The sequence below is a fragment of the Schistocerca americana genome, chromosome 5 (genome assembly GCF_021461395.2).
Source record: "Schistocerca americana isolate TAMUIC-IGC-003095 chromosome 5, iqSchAmer2.1, whole genome shotgun sequence".
NCBI classification, from domain to species: Eukaryota; Metazoa; Arthropoda; class Insecta; order Orthoptera; family Acrididae; genus Schistocerca; species Schistocerca americana.
In genome coordinates, this window is record NC_060123.1 from 672,559,618 (window position 1) to 672,582,824 (window position 23,207).

General features: G+C 40.5%; 1 protein-coding gene across 1 annotated transcript in view; it reads left to right on the forward strand.

Annotated features, from left to right (window-relative positions):
* The first annotated feature begins 3,690 nt into the window (after positions 1-3,690).
* Positions 3,691-23,207, forward strand: part of LOC124616091 (CCR4-NOT transcription complex subunit 11) — a 103,987-nt gene continuing 84,470 nt past the window's right edge. The window contains exons 1-5 of the mRNA XM_047144343.1: positions 3,691-3,931; positions 4,008-4,099; positions 4,623-4,771; positions 13,512-13,634; positions 13,713-13,903. Coding sequence (XP_047000299.1) covers positions 3,894-3,931; positions 4,008-4,099; positions 4,623-4,771; positions 13,512-13,634; positions 13,713-13,903 — 593 coding nt within the window. The 5' untranslated portion in view covers positions 3,691-3,893. The remainder of the gene's footprint in view (positions 3,932-4,007; positions 4,100-4,622; positions 4,772-13,511; positions 13,635-13,712; positions 13,904-23,207) is intronic.

The window sequence follows — 23,207 nt, forward strand, 5'->3', positions numbered from 1 at the left end:
GTCTAAAACTACACCACACTGCTACAAATAACAATGTGTCAAACACAATGCTGCTATTATGCATCAGTAAAGAAGAAGCCAGTTTGATTGTTAACAAATTTTAGAGTAAAATGTCCACAAATCTGCAAGAGGTTAAATTGTGTCAGCTAAAAGAATATAAGAGCAGCATGCAAGCACTCCTAACAAACATTATAAAAGAGACCTGCCTTCAAATCCAGTTCCTTTCCCGACAGCATAAAGCAAGAAGAAGTTCTTCAGACCCACAAAAAATATGAAACAGGAAGTATATAGACTTACTTACCAGTTTCAGTACTGCCTTCTTTTTCAAAAAGAATTGAAACTGTTATGAGAATCAGCCATTTGTATTCTTTAAATAAGTGCCAACTTCTGTGTAAAGAGCAGTTTGGTTTTAGGGTTGGGAAGGTAAATTCTATTATTATTTATGGCATGGTGTTCTGCGATGAAAATGCTCAGGATATGAAGAAGTGTTCAAACTGCAAAGACATGGCATCAGAATAATGACCGAAAGTCACCAAAGAACCCACTGCATTGAATTGTAAAACAAGTGGGGTATTTTGACAATTACAAGTGGATACACATTTCGGACTACAACTCTGACACGGTAAAAGATTGAGTAATATGTAGAAAAGAGTTCCAAGCACGATCACCAAACCAGATTCAGTGGTTGCTTGTACCCAGATAAATATATTAAATTTAAGACTCTGACCACTATGTTTTGAGGTGCCTTGATTTGCATTGTACATTATGAGAGATACTGTGGCTGCACTCCACTCAAGCACATTGGCTGAAGCACCTAGCTGAGACCATACTGGATTTCGTCAAGCTCGAATTTTGTGTTGTTTTATATTATAATTACATAATAACTTACTATAAACCTAGTTCCACAACAATAGTACACTGAGGAATTCTCGAAAAGGTACAATATACTGATATTAAATGTCAGATAATGAATTACTGACATTTAAAGGTTTCAGGAGACGTATGACACAGGACATAGTTATGAATTCCAGGACATTAAAGTGGTGTAGTGGTTAACATCCTCAATTGTGGATGAGGAGGTTAAATTATTCTGGTAGTTTTGGTGTGTGTTCTATCGCCTACAAAAAGTTTGTAATTTATCTTCACAGTTATGAGAACTTCTGAGACTTGTTGTCAGTAATATAAAAATTAAGTACGAAACATGGAAATGCGAGTGAATATTCAAAATATGTGGATTATCTGATAAAAAGAAACTACCACTCATCATCAGTAAAAAAAACATAAAAAAGAGTGACTCATGTGAGAAGGAATTAATTGGTGACTTTGTTTCACTGTCACCTGCCTATAAAATTCAACATAAAATTTACAAGCTAGTTACAAACAAGAGCATCTTCAAATTAAGCACCTATGCAGACAAAACATATTCTGGTACCAGTGCAGGCATATTTCTGCTGGTGTTTCAGTTAATTTCAAGATTACTTTCCTGGCAGTGAAGTGTAATTTTTTGCAGAAATTAGAGCATAAGTAGGTTGGGTTGTTTAGGAGAAGAGACCAAACTGCGAGGTCATCGGTCTCATCGGATTAGGGAAGGACGGGGAAGGAAGTCAGCCATGCCCTTTCAAAGGAACCATCCCGGCATTTGCCTGGAGCGATTTAGGGAAATCATGGAAAACCTAAATCAGGATGGCCAGACGCTGGATTGAACCGTCGTCCTCCCGAATGCGAGTCCAGTGTAATAACCACTGCGCCACCTCGCTCTGTTAGAGCATAATTCACGAAACTAGCTCACTTCTGCAGCATTCGTGTAGCTTTTTAAGTACTTCTCGTACTGTACATCATTATGTAAATAAAGAATATAAAGTGAGCAGGATGTCACTTTCAAAGAAAGAAAATACAGCCATAGTTTCCAAATTTGTAATGCATGAACCAGCTGAACATAAAAGAGCATCTGCTTCAATTCGTCTGCTGGAATCGCTGCTGCAGTCGCGATTATACCTTGACAACAAAGATCTCTATCGTTACCTTCCTGAAAGCCAAAGCTCTTCGAAAAAAACACAGCCGCACTACCTTCCATGACGTATATATAAATAAAGGCTCGTCTATGTTTTGCTAATGAATCAAGCATTATAATGAAATATCAAAAGATCTCAAAGACATAAAAAAATTATGAAAATTTACAACCAGCTTTAAGGCATATTTATTAAAAAATAGTTTTACTCAGTCAAATGGTCTGTGGAATACAAAATTGTTATTACAAATAAGCAATCTGATTGACCAATGGCAGAGCATTCAAGAGGATTAAAACTATATGTAAGCAACATGATGTGTATCTAATTTGTAAATTGCAACATTTAATGAAAAAACTAGGGCGTATTATCAGAGGAATCTTGTGTTAAAAGATTACTGTGGTGTCAATCTGTAAACCTGTTTTTCATTATTTTGTCTTGTGTTCATTGGCCCTAAATATTGTACTGGTACATATAATGGTGACATCCATATAAGGAAATTTGTCTATGGAGTGTACTGTCCCTCTACTGTAAAATATTTATCTCTTTTTGCTTTTTAAAATAAATCTTTACATGTTATATAGATGGATGTACTTGAGGGAAAAGTATAAGCTAGAGCAAAAAATGGAAAAAAATTAATTTTTGTTATTTTTGCCTAGATAAGTAAAATTCTTTTGCAGTTATTCACACATAAACAGCGTTTATCCTTCATTAGTCATAACATGTATTAAAAATAATAATCAGATTTCACATGTAATGTTCTTCACATTGATGTGTTTAACATTTTATATTATTTAATATGTCTATCCACATGGCGACGCTATAGAATCAATGAATAAATAAATAAACAGATAAAATATACACAAGCCTTGGTTTGCCATAGTAGACAGCAATTTCGTCTTCATGTATAATTTCTTTTGCAAGTGTCTTCGTTGTTGTCAAAGGTAGCTCTTAATGCCACTGCAGCAAGGCATGGCCTGTGTCGCTATTGTGTGTGTGTGTGTGTGTGTGTGTGTGTGTGTGTGTGTCAGTTGATGCTGTAGTGCATTAATTTTTATATGTTATGTTGATCCAATAAACAAAAGAACTACATGGAAATGGTACGAGTCATGTTTCACATAGTTGAAAAAAATTAAAAGTTGAGATATTGTAACCATATACATAAACAGTAACTAAATGTGGTAATAACTGCAAATTGTGACATATCATGTATACCAAACAAAATAAGCTAATAATTACAAACTTGAGCATTTACTACATTGAAACTGAAGTATGAAACAATCAGATCATACATTACAGATATTTCACATTATAAATTATAATTCCACATTATAAACTACAAAATCACTAAAAACAAGTACAGTATTAAACTAAGTATAAATAAATTCAGTGATGAGGTAGCCTATAGTATTCAATATCAAATATTACATGCATGTGTGTCATTCCTAAATTAAAAAGGAGAAATGTTTACGTAAAGAAATACATCAAGAGAGTAAAAAGACTTTAATGTAGAATAACGTTGTTGCAAATAGTGACGTGTGGAAACAGCAGCACACGGCGCCACACCCACGTCAAATGTCATGCCACTTGCTTGGGCGACGCTTTAGTTGCATGCGGTAATCCGCGGCGGCTGTGGCAAGACACAAGTGTAAAAGAAGATCTTTGATCTATCTAGGTTCTCGCGGCGGAATCATATCTTTGGATTTGTATACATAAAAAAGATGCGTCTGCTGAGTTTACATATATGTTTTATGTAAATGGCGTGCTTTGTGTAGTGTGGCGGGAGAGTGTCATATTGTCCTAATGAACTTAGTACATCTACATACATCAACATCACATTCCGCCCCCAGTTTCTAAGAACACCAGATTTATTGAAAAGAGAAAAAAATGTCTCTGTCAGTTAAAGAATTGTCATCTTTACTAAGGTAGCATAACTATACATAACGGGCTATAATTTTACCATATCGTGAATTATCTAGTAAGTTTTGTTTTCTTTGACAGCATTCTTAGCGAGGATAATGTTGATAACCAGACACTGGAAACATTATCTGCCCAAATGCATCAGTGCTTTTCTAAACAGGACTTCTACAAGGGTATGTTACGTTACTCCAGCGGTTACACCTGACGACTGTATTTATATCATCAATAGATAAAATTTGTTCATTATATTTATTCACTTGTCTCCGTTTATTTTAGAGTACTTTACTGAGGATATTTAATTAGATATTGTATCTGTGGTCAATAGAATATCAAGATCTTCAATTTTTGGGTCTAGTGTAGCAGGGGATACAACCCGTCGGCTTTGGACAATGACCCTGCTGCACTAGTCCCCAATTTTTTAATCTTTTGGAAAATATTTATGTACATTTATTGGCGTTTAGTTTAAGCGTATAACAGGCATTTCGGCGTGCGTTTCGACAATACATGTAATTTTTAACAAATTGAACATGAATATTTATCCTCTTAATATCTGAACATTAATTAAGCAGTGTCAGAGGCGTTTACCATGGATATCTTTTTTATATACCTACATTTTGTTGATAGATATCAGTTGGAATATTTTCAATTAACCCTGGAAGTAGAATCAGTTATAGAATTTTATCTTTTCATTTATAGTGGGATGTGCAATTATATTGCTACTGCAGCAAGCAGATCTATTACCCAAACCGACACAGCGAATGGCTGCTATTTGTCTTCTACATGAACTGTATAGAGGAGAAGGGATGTCAACAAATCCTTTTGCTGCAGTGTTTGTGCACTTGTTGGTAAGCATGACATTTTTCTTTTGAATTTCTTGTACTGCTAGTATTATACTTGCCTTGCTATACCCAACACTCTTGATTATTAACTTCTCATGGCTGGGATTCACAGTCATACAATATTTCTTAAGACATCATAGTCGCCGTTGACTGTATGAAATATTTACTATTACAGTTGCAACTTCTGCCTCAGGGCCACTTTCAAGTAACACTGCAAAAGTTACATTCTTTCAGAATATGAGACTATCTGACATGAGTACATGTCGTCGTCAAAATGCAGCCTTTTGACTGCGAGGGTCCAACAAGATCCGATGACTACAACACAATGTTAGCATCGTTCTAATGATCTATCGCAAATAAAAACTCAGGTCCACTGACAACATGTGGAGCTAAGTCTGTAGGCGTGAAAATACATGCTAAGTGCACCTGAGCTTTTACTTGTGATAGATTATTAGAATGATGGTAACACTGACAATACGGCACATATTTAACAGCATTTTACGATGTAATAAGTGTCGTACTCATCGGATCTTGCGGGACTCTCGCAGTCAGAAGGCTGTATTTTGTCGACGACAAGTACTCATGTCAGATAGTCTTATATTCTGACAGAATGTAACTTTTGCAGTGTTACTTGAAAATGGCCCTAAGGCCGAAGTTGCTATCGTAATAATAAATATTTCATACAGTCAACCACGGCTATGATGTCTTTTAAAAAACTCTTAATTATATTTTCTGTGTATTAAAATGATTCTGGCGTCACACTGTGTGACTGTATACCTTGGATTTGGTGATGCTCTCTGTTTCCATGGTTTTAGTTAGAAATGGCAGCATCACAAAAGCATCCGATTCCACCCATCTGCTTTGACCCACGACATCGTCACTATGGCATAAATGCTACTTTCAGCTTATACAAAATAGCGTCACTACATAAAAATGCCAGTGAACACCGACACAAGTAAAATGACATAGTAACGTCTCACTCAAAAAATAAAATGAAACTAACAGGACAACCATGGAAAGTTGGGTGTTGAGGGTGGGGACAAGCTAAATATATAACAATAAAAAAACACTGCACCATCTCAAAACAATATAAAAAAAATTTTGAATTGCAGGTATTGAATGACACTAGTAAAACTACAGGAATTGGACATTTCCCTTGATTTATATAGCTCAACCACAGATAACGATGTCAAAAGCCAACACCTGCTACCCCAGAAAGGGGAACTGGACATTTACCTTGATCTAGATAGAGCTATTGATACCAAAAAACAAACAGCTACAACTCCGAAAAGTGGAACCAAAATCAGCAACTCAGAAACCCAAATACCCCATATCACTACATCAATTAAAACAAAACCAGCCTACCATAAATATATGACACACAAAAAACAAGAATTATCAAAAATTTGCAGAAACTATATGACAGACATCATGTCATCATCCATCTCAAAACATAGTGATACACTCATGAACTTTACTATCGTATCCATAATTAACAAGAAAAGCAATAACAAAATTAAGCTTTTTTCTGCATAACAAACTAATCAGACCTAACAAAAATGCCATACACATAAACAATGAATAAAACAAAAACAAAAAAGAACTCTAATAACTGACTAAAAACAGTTACACAAACCACCATTGTCGCACCAACTATCTAAACTCAAAACCATGTTAGCACGATGACAACAATAACTCAAATGAACCCAGTACCACACCTTAAACTCAGCATGTCTACGTCCTCCATCAGAGGGCACATCAAATATAACACATCTGCAAACATAACCAACTCGAAACCTCCATGCTGTAGTGACGTCATATGCCACAACACTATTATGTCACAGGTCAATGCAGATGGGTGGAATCGGACACTTTTGTTGACCCAAAATGGCAACACTCTCTGTTGATACATTTGTTCTTTTGCTGTTCATTTCCATGAATGTACTTTATTTTTGTTTGTATGTGTGTGCATTAGTATAACAAAATATTTCAAGTGTGCTACCTCCAACCATGATAGCTTTGCTTAATCACTTTACTGAATACTGAAGCTAAAAACAATAGATTATGGGCCCAAGCTACCCAGACCGCCCAGTAAATGCAGTTTGTTAAAATTTACAAAACGGAAAATAACTAAGATAAGCAATCTGTTTGAAGATGTAATTATGGCATTAAATTCATTACTGCTCATAGAAAACATGTCAGGAAGAGACAACTACAATAAGAGACAATTTGCAATGAAAATGTATCTTCAACATAGAAAAGCCATGGGAATGTACCTTAGGTGAAACAACAGATAAGTTGGAAGTGAGCAATGGTAGAGCCAAAATAATAATTGCATTTGATTCAGCAATTTACATGCACCTGCAGAACACAACCACTGTCAAAGACACCTGGAACGGATTAAAACAGGTAGTGTATATGAAGACTGAGGACTTTACAGGAAAATTGGTATGTTGACTACACTCCTCACAAATTGATTGGAGAACTGTACATGAGAATAAATATTCAAAATAATTTCCATTTGTAATAAATTAAATACTTTGAATTTTGAAGGGAAACATGAGTGGGTAGGGTGCATTTTATTGTCAGGATTATTGGATGACTACAAACCAATGATTATGAGCTGAGAGACTACCAGTAATTGGAAACTCTATTAAAACTAAATTATTGTACCCCTCAGGGGCTCGGCATTCATTTGCTGAGTACGGGCTTGGCGACCCCGGGGTTCCTGAGCTTGGGACTGGTAAGCCCCACCAGTCCTCTGTCACCATAAGCCCTGGCATACTTCAATGACCACCGTGCAGTGCAGCGGTGGAATGTTGTGTTTTGGAGAACGGGGTTCTTGACTTCACTGCCTGGACTGCGAGGAAGATACCCACCTCTATAAAAAAAAACTCACCCTCAAGGTGTGCTACGTGCTGAGGAGGTGAATGGCTGTTGAGGTGAAACATTCTTTAGCGAGCAACCTCTGGGGCACCTGCCGCACACCAGTTGAATCAGGCATGCAGGGCTCTGCCTGGGTCGACGGTAGTTTCCCTAGCGTCTTGTGGGATTCTTATGGAACTGTCTCATGAAACTCCAATCCTGACGGGATGGGTGTACCATCAGGCAACACCTACACCCACTCCTCAAAGAGAGCTCGGTTGGTCAGTCCTCTCGAAAAGAAGTCTGAATAATAGTAACAGGGCATTAGTGTGCCATAACACTTCTATTGTAATCAAGCGAAATGGGAGAAGCTTTGAGAAGATATCCCCTTTCTATATTAACAAGGCATTGGAAGGTGTTGGTGGGTCTCTGAAACGTGTCAAACGACTACGTAATGGAACGCTTTTGGTGGAAACTGCTAATTCCACCCAAATATCTAAGCTGCTGGGATGTAAGGCCTTAGGTGACTACCCAATCGAGGCTGAATTGCATAACGCCGTTAACTATAGTAAGGGCGTGGTTACCTACTCCGATATAATGGAGATGGACCCCGCGGAGTTGCGTGAAGAGTTGAAGAATGTGGGTGTCAAAGAGGTGCAGAATTGTATGAGGAGAGTCAGTGGCAAATTGGAAAAATCGGCAACGTTTATTCTAACGTTTAGTACTCTCAAATTGCTGGAATATATCCTTGCCAGCTATATCTGCCGTAAGGTTCGCCCGTTTGTTCCTAACCCCATGCGCTGCTAAAAATGTCAAAGGTTTGGCCATACCAGTATGGGATGTAATGGGAAGGCTACATGTGGCGATTGTGGAGGCTCCGCTCACAAGTCAGGGACTTCTTGTACACTTCTGCCGAAATGTGTTAACTGCTCTGGGGATCACCCAGTGTGGAGCAGAAAGTGTGAGGTTTACAACGAGGAAAATAAAATTCAAGAGTTGAAAGTACAGAGATGCATACCCTATGGTGAAGCTAAAAAGGCTTACAAAGCCATGCAACCATTGGGTTTTACAACTTCTTTTGCATCAGCCCTTAAAACACCAATAGCTAAGTGTGATGCCTTCACACAAACTCAGGCCACAGATTCAAGTACGATCACATGCACTTGTCCTGTACCTGCGGGGGGAAATGCTCCACTTGCAACTGATGTCGCTCGGAAGCCGTCAGCAGTAGACCTACCACCTAAGCCACATACTACTCCCCAACTTCAGAAGCCACCTAAGCCATCCCAGCAACCCAGGCAGCCTCCTCCTCTTGTCAGTAGTTCTAAGTCCAAGAAAGCGGTAGGTAAGCCTTCGGATCGACGAGCGCTCTCCCTTTCTAATGGCGACTATGCTCTTGAAGAAATGGACTTCCAATCAGAAGAACTAGAGAACACGGAACCAGCTATCGTTCCCCCTGACCTCCCCGGTAAATCACCGCCTATGAGGAAGAAAGGAAAGAACCATCATCGCTAACCAATGGCTTCCGTAGGGACTTCTGTGTTGCAGTGGAATTTGAATGGATATCACTCGCATTTGGAAGAATTGCAGCTGCTGGTCCAGGATAAACCATTCTGCATCTGCTTACAAGAAACGCATTTTAAAGTCACAGACACACCTACCTTACGGGGCTACCACATATACGGGAAAGACGATACTACAGTAGGCAGGGCTAAAGGTGGAGTGGCTATTTTTCTTGATGACAGATACCACTCCTCTGCTGTCCCCCTTGCCACGACCATCCAAGCAATTGCTGTGAAAGTATTCTCACCGTTTACTATCACAGTGTGTTCTTTTGTACATTGCCTGAGAAGATCAAGGTGATGGTCTACCACTGTGATGTAAAGCCCTGTATCCCTCCCCTGATATGGTGCTTTAAGTGCTGGAAGTTCGGCCATATGTCTTCCCGCTGTACTTCCAGTGTCACATGTCGAAATTGCGGACACTCATCACATCCCAATACTCCATGTGCCCCACCTCCCATCTGTGTCAACTGTGGAGAGCACCATTCGCCTTGCTCGCCAGACTGCAGGATTCTCCAGAAAGAAAGGAAAATCATGGAGTTCAAGGCCCTGGACTGACTTACCTACACTTGAGGCTAGGAGAAAATTTGACCGCCTACATCCTGTACGTATGACATCGTCTTATGCCGCCGCTACAACAGTTGTGGAACCATCAGCTCCGCCAACCCCATTCACCTCTCACAGCAGGAAGACTACATCTGCCCCTTTGATGGTGGGGGCATTTCCCTCCCTGTTGCTCCCGCACCACCTACTTCGGGAGCAACACCCCCCCCCCCCCACCCCCCCCCACAACCATCGGGGATGCCCATCCCCACTTCTAAGCCGGTGAAGCGTAAGTCTTCATTGGCTTCTCTCTCTAAGAAGGGTCCCTTTGGGTCACTCACTTCCCAGGTTTCTGCTAGTGGAAAAAAAGACACCCGCCAGTGGCTGAAGAGCTCAAAAGCAGCTGTTCGTAGGGCATCGCGCTCATCCTCAGTCCCAGAGACTGAGCGAGTGAAGTCCTCCCAATGCGGGTAACCCAAGGAGCAGCAAGAGAAATCCAGAAAGAAGACCCCTAAGACCAAGGAAATTGCGGTGGCACCCACCCCACCACTACCCACAAGCTCTGCGTCTGAGGATGGGCTGGAGATTCTGGCATCCGCTGAGGACCTAGATCTTGCCAGACCCTCGGATACAATGGATATAGACTACTCGGGCAATAAGTAGGTGGCAGCAGTTGACCCCGAGATGTGAACTGCCTGTTGAATGTTCCATACCTTCCCAGTCTCATGACGATGTCATCCTCCAGTGGAATTGTGGCAGTTTTTTCCACCACCTGGCTGAACTACGGCAACTGTTAAGCTTTACACCTGCTATCTGCATTGCCCTCCAGGAAACCTGGTTCCCGTCAGTGTGGACCCCTGCCCTCCACAGCTATAAGGGATATTACAGGAACCGTGGTGACTATAATCTACATCTACATCTATACTCCGCGAGCCACCTTATGGTGTGTGGCGGAGGGTACTTATTGTACCACTATCTGATCCCCCCTTCCCTGTTCCATTCACGAATTGTGCGTGGGAAGAACGACTGCTTGTAAGTCTCTTCCCCCATCTTCCTGTCACTGCCCCAGTGTCAGGCCCATGGATGTCTGCCCAGATGGGCTTTAAACAAGGCGGTCTGGGAAACTTGCACCTCTGCTGTCACTGTTGAATCTCCCCCACACGGTGACATCGATGTGATGGTTGAGTGGGTGACTACAACAATTGTTTCTGCAGCAGAAAGTGCGATCCCACGCTCTTTAGGGTGCCCAAGGCATAAGGCAGTCCCTTGTTGGTCGCCGGAAGTCACTGAAGCAATTAAGAAGCGTCAGTGGCATAAGTAGCACCCTTCGCTGGAGAAGAGCATTGCCCTAGTTTGGATCTTCTCTATCTCCTCTACCAGTTCTATCTGGTAAGAATCGCATACTAGCGAGCCATATTAAAGTATTGGCCGACCGATGGTTTTGTAAGCTACCTCCTTTGTTGATGGACTAAATTTCCTGAGGCTTCTTGCAATGAACCTCAGTCTGGCATATGCCTTTCTTGCGATTAGTTTTATATGGTCATTCCACTTTAAACCACTCTCTATGCATACTCCTAGATGTTTTATGGAAGAGACTGCTTCCATTGATTGATCTGCAATCGTGTAATCATAAAGTAATGGGTCTTTCTTTCTATGTATACAGAATGTATTACATTTGTTTATGTTGAGGCTAAATTACCTCTCCCTGCACCAAGCACTGAACCTTGGCAGGTCTTGTGGTGAACCCGAAGTCTTCCACTGTGAAGACTGCACTTTGGTTTCAGGATCATATCCATATACCCATGATTCGTGACCTGTAATTACCATATTTAACAAATCTGGGTCATTTTTAGTTTGATTAATCAGTTCTTGGCACACTTCAAGTCAGTATTGTCTCTGGTCACTTGACAAAACTTTTGGAATGAATTTTGTGGACACTAGACGCATGCTCAGATCGTCAGTTAAAATTGACAGAACAGCATAGAAACTTAAATTAAGTTCATTAGCCATCTCCCTAATTGTAAGTCTACGATCAGAGCACACTAAGTCACGAAATTTCACATTTTCAGTCTTTTTTGAAGTGGAAGGTTGGCTGGACCATGGTACATCTTCAAGTAATTCGCGGCCATTTTTAAATCTGTTGAACCAGACAAAAGCATTTGACTGGCTCATACAATAATCTCCAAAAGCTGTTTTCAATAGTTCGTAAGCCTCAGAAGCTGATTTCCTGGTTTTAAAACAAAATTTCACACAATCTCGTTGCTCTGTTTCTCGCCCATTTTCATGCAGACAGAATCCGGCAACAAGCCCTAAAAGACCCGCACACAGCCAGCTGCCACAACTAACTGAATAAAGGAAATGCAGTTTCCTGTCAGAGAGCATTCACTCCACACCCTCCATGTTCATGCCAGTAAGCAGTAGCGGATCCATTCTTAAAACTTTCCAGTCACACCTCATATATGCATAGCGCTGCCACCTGTTGGAACTCCATGACACTATAGGAACTGTAGCAGGAATGATGTCCCACAACCTTCAACTGAAATTGTCCGAGAAAAAAAGTGTTGCGTTACTTATTGAACACTCCTCATACATATATTCCACTGAGAGAGAAGACAGTCAATGCCTTCATGGAAAAATGTTTACAGAAGCCTCTAAAACTGTGATTGAACCCAGACATCACCTCTTCATCCAAAGCAAATAAATGGTCATGAATGTATTTCTTCAAGGCTCCAAAAATATGAAAATCTCACTGGGAGGGACTGGGACTGTACAGAGTAGGTGTAGTGCTTGCTAGCAAAATATCTGCAGCACAGTCAAAACAACTTTGGCAATGTGTGTGTGTATGGGGGGGGGGGGGGGGGTATTTTGTTGTCATGTTCTTTTGATTATACTACAAAGATTTTGCTAGGAATTCCTTACACATCCTCCATACAGTCGTGATCTTTCCCCATGTGATATCCATATTTTCGGAGCCTTGAAGAAAGACATTAGTGGTCATTGACATTGATTTGATTCAAATGAAGAGGTGCTCATCTGGGTAAAATCCCAGTTCCATAGGCAACCAAAAACATTTTCCATGGAGGCATTGACCTTGGGTAAATGTATTAACAATTGTGGCAATTACTTTAACATAATAAACAGTTTACTTACTTTCTCTCCATCTGTCTTTATTTTCATTTGACTGCCCCTTATACATTTTGCAGCTCTGGAAAAAGAAGAAAATAGTCAGCTTGTGGTTCCATCTTACCAGTATGCTTCAGTAACAAAAAGGAAAAACAAACCACTTTCTCAGTATTTGATACAAACATAGATAGAAGTGGTTATGACAGCATGTACTGCAAATGGTGAAATATTCTGAATTAGTTACTGAGGGTAGTGCGGTGACAAGGCTTGTCGGCAAGTGTATGTAAATTGATGATCAGATGTATATAAATTGTTGATCCAGATATTGATTTAATTGTGAATGTGAGGACAGATCCATACTCATCAAATGTGAGAGGCTCTAACAAACAGACATGCTCATAAGAAAGTAAGATATCTTGCTAAGCTTTAGAACAAAGTCCTCCTTGAGAGTGATCTCCCTGCCTTCCTGCCTCACTCGCCTCCCATTGGATTGCTGAGAGACAACAACAGATGTGTGTAGCTTCTCCTGTTTGGTGAATAGTGCTCAAGCTTCAGTTGCGTAGTTATACATATTTCTGAATTTTTCTTCTAGAAAGTCCTTGCACACATGGAACTGTTTACTTGGCGTAGTCAGTGTCTTTCTTTTTCCCTAGCATCCCCCAGATGAAGTCAGCAAACTCACAACTAGGAAACTTGAATATGCTGGACAGTTACCACGACTTCTACAAGTAGAGAAGAACTTCTTGATGCATCTGATCACGAATCCCACAAAAGAGGTTAGTAAGAAATGTGCTTCTGCCATGAGAGAAATTTACATAACTGCAAGTCTGACTAAATGTCTTTTTTGCTTACAGGTATTGAAAAAGACTCCAAACCAAATATTAAACAGTGATCTGGCAAATACACATCCTAATGTAGATATCACTGGCATTCAGCTGGCACTTGCTGAGCGGCAGTCTGAGTTGCCTCTTACTTGTAGAAGTGGGATTCCTGTAATTCTCCCTGATGGTGATAATAGGTCAGAGCCAAGAATGGGCCTGATGAGGTAAACAGCTGTTTTTTTTTCATGTGAGGAGTACATACTTCAGTGTAGGAGACAGATCTATGTTGTGCTAGTGAAGTACACAGGAAAAAAACTAAAATTTCATAAATATTACACTAATAATTTGATCACAAATGGAGAGACTGAAAGCAGTTGAACCTTGGTTACAATTGTCAGATGAGGGACAAAATGAGAGGTACTAGGAAAAGACAGATTAATGATATCTGAAGATATTGAACAGTAATGTATTTAGCTGTGGAGGGGCAGTAGATAGGGTAAACTGTAGAAGTGAAAGTGTGGTACACATTTTGTGCACAGAAAGAAAAATGATGACTGTCATAAATTACAGATAAATGAGGTGATAATCAGAATAGGGGGAGAGGGGGGTGGGTGTAAGGTATTTTAGCAATTTTTATAGAGATGAAGATATGTCAGAATACTGTGTAAAATTATTGGAGGAGCTATGTCATATTTGTAAATCTATGCACAGTTTGTTTATCTGGAAAGTTTTCTTTATTTATGAAATCACTTATGGATCCATTGGTCATGCCTCCTATTCTTTCCCTTTGTTTGTTTGTGTGTGTGTGTGTGTGTGTGTGTGTGTGTGTGTGTGTGTGTGTGTGTGTATCCTTTTAAAGAACACAGCCAATTTCCTTCCCCACCCAAACTTGAACTCCATCTCTAATGATCTCATTGTCAACAAGACATTAAATCCTAATCTTCCTTCCTTCTTCCCTTCACACACAGCACTGTCAAATATGGAACTTGAATATGGCGTGGAAGTAAGTCCCAGAACTGAGCAAACATCAATCTTTCAGTAACACGGCTTCACCTAGCATTTATTCAAATTTCCATTTGGAGCAAGCACCTACCAATGCTAGATGAATGCAGTACTGCCGTATGTTAATTGAATACACTTGTTAACTTTTCCTAAGAATAGCTAGAATTTTGATAAGAGTTGAAGAGATTCTTCAAAGAGAAAGTCAGTTGCTTATCTGATGCAGTTATCTTGACATATAGTCAAAATACATAGTTGTGGTTGATGTTAATGGGCAGGGTAATTCAGTAGAGACCTGTGACCAACTACACTGCCTGACATTTGTTAACAACAATGGTATTGCATTGTGCTTTTTTAAAAGGGAGTATTGGAACATAAAAATGACCATTAGAATATCTAGACAATATGACAATTTTGTATACAGTCTATGAACTCTTGCTGGAGCACTGATTGGGGAGGGGGGAGATACAGTGAAGAAAGTTCCATTCTCTACAAAGAGTGCTGTAGGCAGAGGTTCAAGGTTCACACTGAAGTTAAAAGTCTGACCAAAGTGCAGTTCATTCCATTCACATTATGCCTTCACTCTCCAGTGTGTTATTAACATTGGAAATGCTGTGGGGGCAATAGTTGTTACTTATGAAAATTATGTCAGAGCTTGTTGCACAGCATAAAAGATTGACATGTGCTTTTAATATCGTAGGAAAATGCCATTCCCCTGTGAATGCTATAAGCTATGATGATCTCACAATGATCATGATGCTTTTCATGTTCTAAAGTATTGTCATCTTCCAAATTTGCCATGGTAAGATGTTAGACATTTTAGCTATACCAATAAGTAAGGGAAGGAAGAAATTTTACTGACTAACATTTTCTCAACTTCAAGCTCATTAGCCATTGCGCACTATCACAAACTAGGCAAATAGAAGATTGCCATTGGCCATCACAGCAGCTACATGAAGTGATTTAGAGGAAACAGTATACTGCCTAGTGGCTAAAAATGCTTTTTACATTAAACTGTCATTGACATTAGAACCCTTAGCATGATTCTCTCCCAGTTGCCCCAGTCATGATGTTCAGTACACCATGCTTTCTAATCTGGAACAGCAGTGGCGACAGAAAGTCAGTAGATTCCACCCAGTGACTGAAGTGGTTTCCAGGTAACAGCGGGTTCCTGAGACACAAGAAAGTCTGTACCAATTTGTACAGGGACAGTAAACCCATTTCCATGCAGTTAGACTCTCTCTTCCATCCCAGTACACTTTGACAGAAATAATTTTCTCTGAAAATAGCTCTCTTAAGCTGAGAATACACTTTTTTTTTGTCATTTCATTGCAAATTTCAGCCATTTAAAGTTAATCACTTTATCTTCAGTGACCATTATGACTTTCATAATGCCTTGTAGTCATCATCAAACAGAATTAACTGATGGCAACATTATGAAAAGGATAAATTGCTTCTCACCATATAAAGGAGGCTTTGAGTCACAGACAGGCCTGACAAAAAAACTGTTGTATGTTTGAGCTTTTGACCAAAAGGTGTTCTTCTAAAGTAGAAAACACACACACACACACACACACACACACACACACACAAATCAGAATTCATACATACATTACCACTGTCGTGCTGAGGTGGCCAGAGTTAGTATATCGTGTGTGTGTGTGTGTGTGTGTGTGTGTGTGTGTGTGTAGAAAAATGTGCTTGGGGGGAAGGGGGGTGGGGGGGGGGGGGGGCAGGACCAAGCCGGAGTCTTGCATGTGGGGTGGGTGTCAAATACCTGTGACAGGACTGACTACTCAAAAGTCTAAATGAATGGAAGTCAGGATGCTAAAGATGGGTCACTTAATTTGAGAAAGTTATTCTGGGGCCCCTCTCCTGGGAATGTACTACAATTGTATCCCTAACCAGTGAGTCAGCACATGACTTTTTGCACTTAGCATTGGAGCACAGAAAATGTCAATCCCAGGTAAGTTACTGTAGTGAAACTGACCACTCCCAGTAGGACTGTCTGTTTCATTTATGATAATTAAAAGTGTATGCCCCCTTGGGTGGCACTTGAACTTGAGACTCAAAATATTCCAACAAGCACATTTTCACATGTTCATAGATTAAGCCATATAGTTCTACTTCTGGATTTAACTGCTGCAAGAAGCAACAGACATTAATTAGCCCCTGCATAAGCCAACAGAGAAGCAGCTTGCTGGGTATCCCCTGAGTGTCCAGGGACAATGAAATGCTGTTCTACATGGACAGTGTGGATGGCCTATGGTTCTGCTTTCCTGATGAATGCTGGGAACGGCAGTAGCAACACCCTTTTCCGTGGAGTTGATGCGAGACAATCAATTGGAAACCTCAGGTGATATTGTTGAGGCCAACATTGATCCCTGCACCTGTTCCATGTTTTACAAAAGCAATAGTGCTTGGATAATCACGTTTTAGTGGCTGTGAACATACTAAAACAGAAATCTAATGTAAGCAAACCAGTTACGTGGGAAAAAACATAAAAGTGCTAGTACATGGGGTGCAGCATTTGAGTTCAGCTGAAGTGATCCGCAGAAGAACTTACACTCGGGAAGACAACAAACAATAGGTTTACTAATATTAACATAAATCCACTCATCTCCATCCTGGAGCATTAATGAACCAGAATACAAAATAGCGTAGCAGTCAAAGTAACTGCCTCAGTTTAACACTTTTGTAGAATTAACATAGGCTAGACAATTTGCCTAGAGCATCTAGTTCACTAAATAGCTGATGAAGTCTATGTCTTAAGGACAATGAGGTGAGATGATCTCTGAACACAATCTCACTAACATTCCAAGTACCAAAACCTTGGACGCCGAACGTTGAGAGGCCAAGTCTCAGCTTGGAGAAGACGAAGATTGCTGGTGGCTCCAGCTGCTTGATATGACATACGTGATGGCTTAAGTGCTGGCTGGCAGATGAATTCATCACAGATTGTTTCGGCCATGTGATATGAGGAAACAATTGTCCCCATGTTAGCTGCACCTCTTAGGGATGATGCTGGTTTTAAGTGTGAATGCCCTGAGTCACAGTGGCAGTGTCCTAAATTGTCCTGAATAACATGCCTGGTGTTGTTTTTCTTATAATAAGGATATGGTTGTTTGGGCTTGTTCTTGTCCCTGTGCTCTCATATTTAGGCAACCTTTGGCATTGTATTGTTATCTTGGTGCGCTTTTTGTCTAGATATAGCAGCCACCCCTCCCCCTCCCCATCCCCACTCATTACCCACCCTCAAGGAGAGATAGCAATGCATATAGGCATCATTGCTACTGATGTCAGAAGATTGTGGCAAACCCAGTCTACTGCTGTCAACATCTGGAACAGGGGCATTGGCTGCTAAAGACAAGTCAGCTGGGAGACTGATTCTTGAGGCTGCTGGATCCTGAAGATGTTGCCACCAGTGGTGGTGGCTGCCATTCCTGGGTGCTGGATGTACCAGATCGTGAACAAAAATCGTGTAGAAATCTTGGGTGCACTGGATTGAGGCAGTTGTGGCTCTTGGTTTGATCTGTCAGTTGGATCTTGGCCTTGGCTCTGCCAAGCAGGCAGGTGACATGAGTGAGCAGCCAGTGTTGGTGGCCCTTTTAGAACACCACTGCACACATGTCATCCTGAGGAGAATAGCAATGGTTGGGAGGCTATCAGTGTGGGGGTGAATGATTGGAGGGATGAACAATGAAGAACTGTGGTTGTTGCAGTCCTGTCCTGTGATGTGGAGCAATACAAACAGGAAATGAGGTAAGCTTGTCATCGAGACCATGATGTTGGTGCCACTTTGATTTTAAAAATGTGGACAAACCTTTCCGGCAGGCAGTTGGAAACGAGACAAAACCGTGTTGTATGGGCCAGTTGGGTGCTGTTTTCTTCACAAAAGCAGCAAAATCCTGCCGATGTGAATTGTGTCTCATTGTCCGAAACTGTGGTTTCTGGTAGAATGTCAACGGAAAAAGTGCATACTAAGGCTTGTATGGTTTTTGCCGATGAAATTGATTGCTTATGAGAAACATAGGGAAATTTGACCAGGATCAACCTAGAGGAACCCAGGCAAAATACAGATGAAACTGGGACCAAGGGGTGTTGCTTTAGGCCATGGGAAAGATTGATGTGCTGGGGCTGCCTACTTGCTCTGGCATGCCTGGCAAGCCACAATAAACCATGAAACATTGTTGAGCCAGTCCTCCCATGATGACACTCCCCCAATGATCCTGATGGAGCAGCGTCAGTATCCAGTGTAGGGGAGCTCTTGGTATGATGACCCTGGTGTGACCATTGTCCCCATGCAACAGGGCGACACCACTGAGAATTCATAATTCATGCCAATGGTGCCAGTATGCCTGAATCTTGGCGTGTTGGATGATTTTGCAATCCTCTGGCCACCCATGTTTCTTGAACTCGATTATGTCACTGAGGATGGGATCCTCTGGTGTCTGCGAGGTTATGGTTTGGGGTTTATAAGCAAATGTGTGATGGCAGCCTGTGACTCAGAGTTCATATGGAAGCAGACCTTCCCCTGGGAGATGGGATAATGTGTCTGTGTATGCTTGCTACGTTGTTGAGTGGCAATGGATATTGTAGCAGTATCCAGAGACGAACAATGCCCAACGATGCAGGCACTGTGAGATGTTGGTAAGTACATCTCTGTGAGAGTTAAAGAATGTCAGAAGTGGCTTATGATCTGTTAAAAGATGAAAATGCTGTCCATACACAATCACGAAAATTTTTGAGAGCCAAGATGGTGATGACCAAAGCCTCTTTCTCTAATTGAGTGTAATTGTGTTGTGAAGGTGTCAGAGCTTTTGAGGCAAATGCAATCGGCATTCCACCCCATTGATTTTGTGGGAAATAATGTCTCCAAGGCCATAGTCCAACACATCTGCTATGACAGTTGGTAACTTCCTGGGGTCTTAACCATAAGTCATGAGGCACGTTTGCTTGAGGAGTGCCTGCTTAGTCTTGAAAAGCCTTATCGTGAGTGCTAATGCCACTTAAGATTTTTGCAAAGTAGCTGATGGAATAGTTTGGCAATCATCACTGAATGGGGATTTTCAGTAGTAGTTCAGCTGGCACAACACTGTTTTTAGTTGTCAGGTATCCCTTGAAACTGTCACCGAGTGAGGTGGCGCAGTGGTTAGACACTGGACTCGCATTCGGGAGGACGACGGTTCAATCCCGCGTCCAGCCATCCTGATTTAGGTTTTCCGTGATTTCCCTAAATCGCTCCAGGCAAATTCCGGGATGGTTTGTTTCAAAGGGCACGGCCAACTTCCTTCCCCATCCTTCCCTAATCCGATGAGACCGATGACCTCGCTGTCAGGTCTCTTTCCCCAAAACAACCCAACCCAACCTTGAAACTGTCAGATTTTGTGTGCATTGTGTACATTGTGTGCATCCCTAAAGCACCGAAAAATGCCCTACATATTCAGCTTATGGTAAAAAATAGCGTTTCTCTTTGTTACACTTCGAATTGGGTTGTTGGAGAACACTGAATAAGGCTTCTGAATTTTCTGTAAGGTTCTTCATGTTTCTACCAGTGAGTCGGATATTGTCAAGATAATCAGCTGTACTCAAAACTCCTTGCATCAAACGTTCCAAGTGTTGTTGAAACATTGTCGGCATGCTGACGATGCCAGAGGGTAGGTGTTTGTAATGGAAAAGACCAGATTGGGCATTAATGACTGAGATGCGCTTGGAAGTGTCTTCCAAAGACCAGGCATAACATCAGTGACTGATAAGGTACAACAGTGATACTAATTTCACCAGTGTCTGTTCAGTTGTGTAAATCAGTGCTAATTTGTTGCTCTGTGCTACTGTCGTGATTGGTTGCTGTTTTTTATATACTGTTTACCTATCATAAGTGCACCCAAAATTATCAGTTTTAAATCTTCAAAATTTCAAGTGGTAAACAAGTGGTTGTACTACTCTCATGAGCACTATCCACATCCACTAACACTAGTATACAACTTTTGATGATTTTAGGGCTGTGTGTGTAGAACCCCCATTTATTTTGCACATAGCTTTCTTATGGTGGAACTTGCTTAACTCATAGTTTGTGTGTTTATTCATTCCCATACTCTTGTTTGCTAACTTACAGATTTTTAAAAATCTGAAAAAATTACTTTTTGTCTGGTACATATTTTGTGCGTTCAGTAATGGTTTAACAGTCAAAACTGTCAGTAACACAAGTAAAAGAAGCAGAGTGTTTCACATTTACCTGTATGTTATGTCAGTACACTGCTTATATTTTTTTTCTCTTTGAGTCTTCTTGTTGCTTCTTTTGCTATCCATTGGCCAGTGTCAACAGGAAATACTGCTGACTGTTTTCATTACTCCTATTTATTTGATGTGACATCTGTAGCTAATATTTGTGTGTAATCTTTGATATTTTCTTCTTAAGCACTTATTCATTTCTCTCATTCTCCATGACCCGTTTCTGCTCTTTCTGTATCCAGTGAAGTATTGTAGTTTCAATAACTTCTTCAGTCCTTTGATTTGTTCCATCTGTTCTAGGCCAGCAAGGAGGCCAAAGACTTTCAGTATAAAAAGCACATTCTGCCAGTGGCTTTGTCATTCGCAAGAGCAAGAGATATACTTAAAAAAGTCCCAGAGACCTAGTAAGATTCCAGCTGGATTTCATCATGGTGAGACAGAGATTTTGAAATCATATTATGGGTTGTGTAAGGCATACCAAGAACCTGAAATAGACTCAGATCACAATTTAGTAATATTAAAGAGTAGACTGAAGTGTAAGAGAATCAGATAGGAGAATCATTATGGAAGGAAGTGGGATCTTGAAGAACTGAGAAAGGAAGAGATGTGTTTGAAGTTTGCTAAAGATGTGGGTGCTGCACTAAGGAATAACATTAGGCAGTTTTCAGTTGAAGAGGAGTAGACATCTCTAAAAAGAGCAATCACGGATATTGGAAAAACAAACATAGGTATTAGTGTGGTAACTGCAAAGAAGTCTTGGGTAACAGCAAAAATACTCAGTTGATTGACAAAAGAAGGAAGTACAAAAAAATTTTAGGGAAAGACAGCAATATAAATCACTTAATGAATGAAATAAATAAGAAGTGCAGGGCAGCCCAGATGAAATGGCTGCAAGAAAAAAAGTGAAGAAGTAGAAATTATCACAGGAAGGACTCACCTGCATAGAGAATTCAAAATGACCTTCAGTGAAATTAAAAGCAAGATGGCAACATTAAGGGTGCAGTGCAAATTCCGCTGTTACATGCAGACAAGAGAGCGGATAGATCAAAAGCGCACATTGAAGATCTCTATGAGAGGGAGAACTTGTCTGATGACATGGGACAAGAAGAAATTGGAGTTAATATACAGAAGAATGTAAAAGAAAATTGAGGATCTGTTAGATGAGGACCAGTTTGTCTTTAGAAAAGGTAAAGGCATCAGAGAGACAGTCCTCACGTTGTGCTTGAGACTGGAAGCAAGACTGAAAGAAACTCAAGACCTATTCATAGAACTTGGCGACATGGAAAAAGCGTTAGGCAGTGAGAAATGCCACAATATGTTTGAAATTCTGAGAAGAATAGGACTAAGCTGTAGGGAAAGATGAGTAATATTCAATACGTTGTTGTTGTTGTTGTTGTTGTTGTTGTTGTTGTTGTGGTCTTCAGTCCTGAGACTGGTTTGATGCAGCTCTCCATGCTACTCTATCCTGTGCAAGCTTCTTCATCTCCCAGTACCTACTGCAACCTACATCCTTCTGAATCTGCTTAGTGTATTGATCTCTTGGTCTCCCTCTACGATTTTTACCATCCACGCTGCCATCCAATGCTAAATTTGTGATCCCTTGATGCCTCAAAACATGTCCTACCAACCGATCCCTTCTTCTAGTCAAGTTGTGCCACAAGCTTCTCTTCTCCCCAATCCTATTCAATACCTCCTCATTAGTTACGTGATCTACCCACCTTATCTTCAGCATTCTTCTGTAGCACCACATTTCGAAAGCTTCTATTCTCTTCTTGTCCAAACTGGTTATCGTCCATGTTTCGCTTCCATACATGGCTACACTCCATACAAATACTTTCAGAAACGACTTCCTGACACTTAAATCTATACTCGATGTTAACAAATTTCTCTTCTTCAGAAACGATTTCCTTGCCATTGCCAGTCTACATTTTATATCCTCTCTACTTCGACCATCATCAGTTATTTTACTCCCTAAATAGCAAAACTCCTTTACTACTTTAAGTGTCTCATTTCCTAATCTAATCCCCTCAGCATCACCCGATTTAATTTGACTACATTCCATTATCCTCGTTTTGCTTTTGTTGATGTTCATCTTATATCCTCCTTTCAAGACGCTGTCCATTCCGTTCAACTGCTATTCCAAGTCCTTTGCTGTCTCTGACAGAATTACAATGTCATCGGCAAACCTCAAAGTTTTTACTTCTTCTCCATGAATTTTAATACCTACTCCGAATTTTTCTTTTGTTTCCTTTACTGCTTGCTCAATATACAGATTGAATAACATCGGGGAGAGGCTAC